The sequence below is a fragment of the Homalodisca vitripennis genome, unplaced genomic scaffold, assembly GCF_021130785.1.
Source record: "Homalodisca vitripennis isolate AUS2020 unplaced genomic scaffold, UT_GWSS_2.1 ScUCBcl_900;HRSCAF=3820, whole genome shotgun sequence".
NCBI lineage: Eukaryota > Metazoa > Arthropoda > Insecta > Hemiptera > Cicadellidae > Homalodisca > Homalodisca vitripennis.
Genome location: NW_025777095.1, coordinates 149,451 through 157,668, shown reverse-complemented (window position 1 = coordinate 157,668; position 8,218 = coordinate 149,451). Strand labels below are relative to the sequence as shown.

At 34.5% G+C, this 8,218-nt stretch overlaps 1 protein-coding gene across 1 annotated transcript; it reads left to right on the top strand.

The window, feature by feature from the left end:
* The first annotated feature begins 5,750 nt into the window (after positions 1-5,750).
* Positions 5,751-6,551, top strand: LOC124371133. The gene is made up of 2 exons (XM_046829447.1): positions 5,751-5,909; positions 6,317-6,551. The coding sequence occupies exons 1-2, from the start codon at positions 5,770-5,772 to the stop codon at positions 6,549-6,551; spliced, it is 375 nt and encodes a 124-aa protein (XP_046685403.1). The 5' UTR covers positions 5,751-5,769.
* Positions 6,552-8,218: the final 1,667 nt, after the last annotated feature.

The following is an 8,218-nucleotide window of genomic DNA, read 5'->3' as shown; positions in this document are numbered from 1 at the left end:
TCCTAAAATACACATCTATTTGTACCCAGATAAAATCATATGAGTATTACAAATCTATACTAATAAAAAATAAAATTCTGTTTATAAGTTCATCATTTAGATAAGAGTTCATTTGCGGTTGCAGACACTATAACTATTTATAATCCTATAAATTAATTTATTGTTTCACTCTCTATGGTTTACCAAACAGAATTAACAAAACTTAAACTTACCCTTCGTGAATTTAAAAATAAACAGAACGCACTTATTTTAAAGAAAATATATGTTTTAAACATTGCCACAGACCGCCAAACCAAAATTATAAATATCAAAGGTTTTCTTTTATACACTTAAGCACGCTTATTTTAAATAAACTTAATACACTACCATTTACATACCACAGTAATATACATTACAAGAGAAAACAAATTACTTATTGAATAATTAAAAAAAAGATTAGAAGGGCAAAACATGAAATAAGAATTAATCACAATTTTGTTTAGCCTCTGGTCCTCTTAATCATGAAAAATGGGTACCTGACGCATTATATATGACTAATTCCACTTTTAAATATTATAGGACCCTATCATATTACATCACAAGTGATTTCACTATGAAAACTATGGACTTTGGAGTTCCTCTACTTTAATCTGAAATTGTTCAAGTGTTACTGAAATTGTGATAGTTAGCCTATAAAAACAACATCAACTAAGCAACAAAGAACTAAATTACAACTATGAATATAAAATTCTTCCTTGACCTTGTGATATAGCATTTTAACAGTGGCTTATGGAAAACAGAAAATGAACACTTACACGCCTCAACGATTTTTTCTTTCCTGACTTCTGTCCAAAAAAACAAGACATATGACACACAACTTTAATAATGATCATTTTGGAATGTTGCATAACCTTTATGAGGATTTCACCTTTATACCGAAAGTACATAGGAAGTAGGTAGGACTTCCCCCTATGCCGCAATAGGCTTCTTGGTCCTACTTATGTGTGTATATTTTCTTCATTACGACAAGGCAAACTGAACTATATCTCTGGAAATATTTAAGACTGAAAGTACATTAGAAGCCGATAGTAGACGATTTTGATGAAGGCAGATTTCCGAGAACTGCATAATCAAACGTAAATAGTATTTCGATCGAGGCAATATGGCAAGCTAAACTGTGACATAGTAAGTTAATTTAAACGGTCTGAAGTACGCACTTATTAACCGAAGTATGCTTCTCGACCCTACCTAATTATGTATTTTTGCTGAAATATATGATAAAGGCTAGAAATAGACGCTTTTAGACAGAAGTTGGTTTCCGAGACCTGTGTATTCTATTTTCTTCATCAGGGTAAGAATGCAGACTCCGCTGGGACATATATGTATAATTAGAACCAGAAATGCTACTACACTTACAAAACATGATATACGAATTAAGTTAAACTCTCATACTATTTACCATGAACGTAAATAATATATACCATCAGCATGACAACTTACGTTTTAAAATTTCCATAGGACTCCATCATAAGTGCTTTTATTAAGCAATATAAGAACTTCGATTTTGAAAATTGCGTGCGAAACCGCGGGTAACAGCTAGTTAAAAATAAATATATTTACATAACGACAACAAAACTAAAATACAACTATTTACAATAAATGATTACCCTAGGTTATTTAAAATCAGTGTAGGTTATTTAACCTTAAATAGAGTTCAACGGGAGCCCTACAAGCTACGCAAAACCGATGTTCCCGTTCCAGTTGTGGGGCACAGTCCTCGCAGACAGCGGGATGTCCGCAAGGAACAGCTACCATCATCACTGCCTTGTGCTCCAGGCAAACGAGGCAGTGATTTATCACTAGCTGCAAAAAACATATAGGAAAAGCGGTTTCTGTTTAAGCTTTAAGCTTTATCCATATTAAGACATCACTATCCAAAAAGTAAAGACAGTAAAAATAATTCTTATTCAGTATTTGTTGCATGTCTCTTGAAGAACGACAAACAAAAAATGAGAGTTTTACGTTAATAATTAAATGCGTAATTAGTTCTTTTCACACCAATAAAATCAGTTATTTATTAGGTATTACTTTCAGAAATAACTTTGAAAACACTGCAATATACTTCAATTTTTTAGCAATAAGTTTTTTTAATAAAAATGCAATAAACATATGGGCGTAACTGCAAAATAACAACTTTTCAGGAGAGCAGTTTTAAGAAACTTATACCTATGTTTGAAGTTTTAAATCTAGATATAAACGGCCTAAGTCAACCAAATTTTTGCACATAATACCTTAGAATATGGACATCAAAGTACGCTAGTTATTTTTTCTTTTTTATTTTTTCCATCCATTTAAAATAGCATTTAAAGCAGATACGCCAGTATGTCTCAAACAAACAAATTCAAAAAATCAGTTACGCTCATTAATTTTTAAGTTATGAACTGTTGTAAATGACAAGAGAAAGGAAGAAAACTAGATTTGAGCTTTTTAAATTATATTTATTACATACAAATCATTAAATAACAGAAAATAGGATTTTACAATATGAAATTCAATGTGGGCCCAAGATTAGTTTTTTAAACTTGATACCTTGTGAAAATCAATGTGGGCTGTTAACTTAGTTTATTAACTACAAAATACACAAAAGTAACGAATAAAACTTAAACTAAGCAAAAATTAAAGTAGCCTTAAACTAATTGTATTAACTACAAAACAAAAATTTTCAATTTGACATGTAAAAAAAATAAAAACCAACACATTACTAAAACCTGGTAATGAAAAAAGTTCATCTTCATAACGCTGGTTACAACCACTTTTTCATTTAAGTTAATCATGGCGCAGGTTTTTGTAAAACAGCATGTTGTCTTCGCCCCGTATGATGGGTGTTGGACCACTGCAGAGCCCCATCAAATCACTGTACAGTACTTATCTTTCGTCAGTTTTGGTTCATTTTTCTTGTAGAGTCTTTTTGGCTTTGAACTGGGATCGATGTTACTTCTGGGCACTGTCAAACTACTGTACAAACTGTCTACATGGCTTGTTTTGAAAAAAAGTTTAGAAGGTTCTTTCTTCAATACCATGTATTCGACCATACTAGGCCAGTTCACAATATTTCTTCCTTCGTCGTCTTTTCGTACGGTAAGGATCCTTAGTTGTTTGGCTAAGGCCATGAAATCCAAGAAATCAGAATTTTCCATACTGTGTACGTCATATGGATGTTTCCTGCGTGCCAGGCGTATAATAGATTTGAGTTCGGAAGGTACAGTGACATTGCCAGCAGTACTTAGTGCTGAACTTATTGCACTATGGGCGGAATCGCCCTCATTTTGGCCATGGTACGGCTCAAAGAATTTTAGCGATATAAATCTGATACTTTTAGAAGTACATACAACATTAAGTAATATTGTAGCAATGGCAGAGTTTTTGTTCTGACCACTGCATCCGTCAGAGAACAAAAATACCTCTTTAACATTCTTGTTATCAAGATCACTTAAGTAGTCATACAGACATGACGCGATTTCACATGACCCTCTTCGGCCTAAGCCCTCATGCCAAACGTAACAACTACAATCTTTGTTGGCGATGTTATATACAGTCATATTGTAATTTGTAAGTCTTCTATGGTAAAAGAGCTTACTGTCTGCAGCTATAGGCAGCAGTATTATTTGCTGTAAATCGAAAGTAGCACGTACACATGACTCATCTACCAGAAGATCCTTAACGTGTTGTTTGAAGGCCCTCACAGCTTTTTTTTTCTGAAAATGGGTTTGATAGCGTTGTTCAAGGTCCGCTTTTTTATTAGAGTCGCCACTTTTGTAGGCATTACATAGCCCGCATTGGTCCTTTTTTGGGTGACGAAACCCAAGGTTCATTTCCCTGAAAATATTTGAGTAGGTGAAGTAACTGGTCTTTATATTTTTTGTTTTATTTTCCCTGTTGAACATTTCGACCATTTTATACAAACTCAGGTCCGGGTGCAAATATTCCTTCGAAGTAGATGCTCTGCAATAGTGAGATTCTACACGTGGGAAACGGTTAATGTGGTTGATAATTGCATCCCGAACAATTTTGTCCTGATCTTGTAGAACTTTTGAGCGACCACCTCTCTTTTCTCCTTCCAAAACCCCAGATTCTTGTATCTTTGATAGTGATGTCCTAACCATTTTTTTCTGAAACACATAATGTGTTTATAAAAAACTTTTTACAAACAGGAATTTCACTTCCTTGTTTGGGCAAAAAATATACAAAAGTATATGATCTTCGAGACTGTTCTTTTCCAGTTGTTTTTCTCTTAGTGGCCATTTTTTTTACATATCTTACAATGTATTCCCTCTGCAGTTGGAGGCTTCCAGTTCCATAGAAATCAGTCAATATTTGTTGCCTTTCTTCATCGGAAACTTCTGAACACTGTGCAAATTTTTTACATCCATCTCCATTACACCTTTCTCTAACTCGATTTCTAGCTGAAACAGTTTTTTTTGTCGTCACACTTACATATTGTTCGCCTCTATTCCTTTGCTCTTTTGCCATCTTCTTTTTATTTTTCCTATTTTTAAGTTTACTCTGAGCAAGAATAAGTGTGGCACCTTCTTTTGAGCTTCCATCTACTTCAAATGATTCAGGTTCCAAATTAACTGTAGGATGTGCTAATATTTTTTTCTTAGGCCTAACTGTTTTGGCAGTTTCTGTAGCTTTCCCTTTCAGGTGGTGGTCATCAATACACAGACTCTTATCAAGATGACTAAAACAAAGAAATCGAAAACATAGGGGACATGCCGCAAACATTTCTTCTCTGCAGTCACCAATTTCACAAGTGGCACATTGATCATCCCTAGGATTTGTATTTATAGGCTGATTGTCATTGCTGTTAGAAGATGTTGTACACGATGCATTGTTTAAGGAATGTCTATCGTCGCAAGAACCCAAAGTAAAATGATCCTCACATAAAACATAGCTGCAGCTGTCACAAAGAGAGAAAACTGGTTTTCTACAAGACTCAAGATCGCATGCTGGAAAATAATCAGGATCCAAGTCTAGATTGTCATTAATATCCATTAAGTCCAACCCCAAATCTTCATTATTAACATTATTGTTGTTAGACCTAACCTGAAAGGAAGCTAAAGGAACGTCTCTATCACTTTCACCATCCATTTTCGTGTAGTGATTGTTTATATTCAATTGTAAATGTTTATTGTTAATTTACACTTGATCATACCTCTGAGTATTGTCCTCTTCTCAGTTAAAAAAGATAATAAAACTAAAACAGAATGTGACAGTCTAAACATAAACTTCACACTTAACACCACAGTATAAGTACACACTGGCAAATTGAGGTTATATTATTTCACACAGTAAAACTGAGACTGACAGCTGCTACTTTTGTTATTGCCAACCTCTCCACGTGAAAAATCCCCTCGAAACTCACAGAATGGCTATTCAATGTTAATGTTTAACAGCACTAAAAATATATTAAATATACATTAAACGACCTTAGTTAATGAAGTTAAGTGATTAATATTCAAAATAACAGATACACCAGTATGCCTCTGCCCTCTAGTGAACTGAACAAGTTTCGAGTTAAGAAACATATGGGCGTAAGTGCAGATACGCCTCTATGTCTCTGCTTCTAAAGGCGGCGCCAGATATGCGTCATTCGGCAAGCACCGATTGTTTGACGTTCGGCGAACTAGTTTGTCTTGCTATTTGCCGATTAACGAGCAGACGTCTACACACATGTGAGGTTTTTCCCGAGCACGTGTTCGTTTCTGGGAATAGCAAATAATCGTCAACATGGATGTCGATGTTGATGATGCTCTTCTTGCTTATCACGCTTTTATAATTTTAACTGGAGGATATTTACTGCTAAAAATGAAAAGGAAACCTAGAAGAAGGAGATGGTGGGCGGTATCCGTAAATCGTAATAGAAGCCAGTAAGTACCTTGTAAATAATAACTGAATTTTGTTTGTTATCCCTGGGAATGTTGGGACACTTCTCAATATATATAGTAATTGCACTAAGATTAAGGCTATAATATATTGTAGAAACAGCTTACCCAATGTTTTTGTATATTTTAGTTAGGTATACAGTTTTTCAGCTAATACGTTTAAATAAAAAAATACCCCCGTCGCAACTTACGTTACTAAGCATATTTAAATATTTTCGATGACACACACACATACACACACATAGTAATTTATACATGGTTTTATATATATATATATATACACCATGTTATGATAACTTATATATATAATAAGTTATCATGATCTTGGGCTTAAGTCTTACCATGCCACCTACAGTAATAATTAACACTTTATTGCATGTTTCTGATTTCAGGTACAGCGGTACAAACTTATTAGCAGATTTGTTAAAAGAGCCTTCTGGACAGTTCCAAAACTTCTGTAGAATGTCTAATGAAGATTTTAGTTCACTACTAGCAAAAGTAACACCTTTGATTGCTAAGAACGATACAAAGTGGAGGAAAGCAATACCACCGAATGAACGTTTAGCCATAACCTTACGATTCCTAGCAACAGGAGATAGTTTTAAAAGCCTGCATTACTTGTTTTAAAGTATCACCCCAAATAATATCAAGATAATTCCAGAAGTATGCAGCTCAATAATTGAAGTACTGAAGGATGTTATTAAGGTTAAGCATAATAAAATTTTTTCAAACTCATTTTATTCGTCACGTTGTACAAGAACATTTACATCATTTACGTATTATTGTTATTAGGTTTAGCATTTAAACAATAAGTATATATTATTTAGTAACATATTAAGTAACCAATTATTTAAATTTGGAAAAGTAGTTTTCAAGTCCAACATTTGGAGGATGTTCACTATTTTCAAGCATCAGAACATACTACAACAGTTCCAGAGAGAGCATGTAATTCGTTGGAATCACTTTGGAACTGTGTACAATGTTAAAGTTTCATCAGGACATGGGGATGAATTTACAGAAGCTGACGAGGAAGGTGATGGTTGCATGAAGTAGGTGTTGCCCGATGTTGCAGGTCCTTTCACCCATTCTCATTTCAAAAAGAACGTTGTCAATCCGGTGCATACATATTTCCCTTGTAGACTCGTCCATCGATTTTAATTTTGCCGCAACTAATTTCGCCGTATATGTCACATAAGTGTTTTTTCTTTTTTTGGTTGAAGTGATTGTAAAGTAAGTAAACGCAGCATCCATCTTCTTTTTTTTATCTCAATTTCTTCAGCTGTTCTTGGACTTTTTTTCGTGGTGGAGGTTTAAAAGGAAGATGAGGCATAGTTAGGCGAAGTTTGTTGGCACAAGCAGGTAGAACAATAGCTGAAAAGAAACATTACAATATAATGGAATAAAATATATATGCAAAGCACAATTTTGTATGTCATGTTGTAAAGTTACAAAAATAATTAAAGACAAATTCATTAAGTATCTTAATAACTCCAGTACTACAACGGTGCAAATTATGGACTCCCACACGAATTACGGTGATGGATAGTCAATAGAAAAAAACACATTACGATGTGTACGATGAGCCGCTACCAGGGAGACAAAAACTGATGCCGTATGTATTTCTTGGTGATGATGCATTTGCTTTAAGTAAGCGACTCATGAAGCCATTTTCCAGGTAGCCATGAACAAGGTAGCAAACCCTGCATTTTTAATTACCGTCTATCACGAGCCCGAAGAATAGTAGAGAATACGTTCGGAATAATGGCTAGTGTTTTCCGTGTACTAAGGAAGCCAATGCTACTACAACCTGACAAAGTGGCACTAGTTACTATGACCTGTGTTATTCTGCATAATTTTTTAAGAAGAAGCAGGACATCACGATCGATGTACACTCCAGCGGGAACCTTTGATTCTGAAGATAATGGTATGGTTACAGGAGGGTCGTGGAGGGAAGATACCGCTGATATGACATCTATGTTACCTCTACAGAAAGTGCCTAGGAAGCCAGGTACCGCAGCAAAGGAATACAGAGAAGAGTTTGCTGAATACTTTTATGAACAATGGAAAAATCCCCTGGCAAAATGACTACAGTTAAATACATGTGTACCCTGTACCATTGATTTTAATAAATAAATATAAATATTTTACCTCTGAACTAAGTGTCTCTCTTGGCAGGTTCTTATCTTTGAGAAATCTTTCCATGATTTCATAAGCAAACCAATTTGGTTTGTATATATCATCAGATCCGGCTCCACTTTTACAGCTTTCCTTAACCTTTTTCAAACACGTTCTAA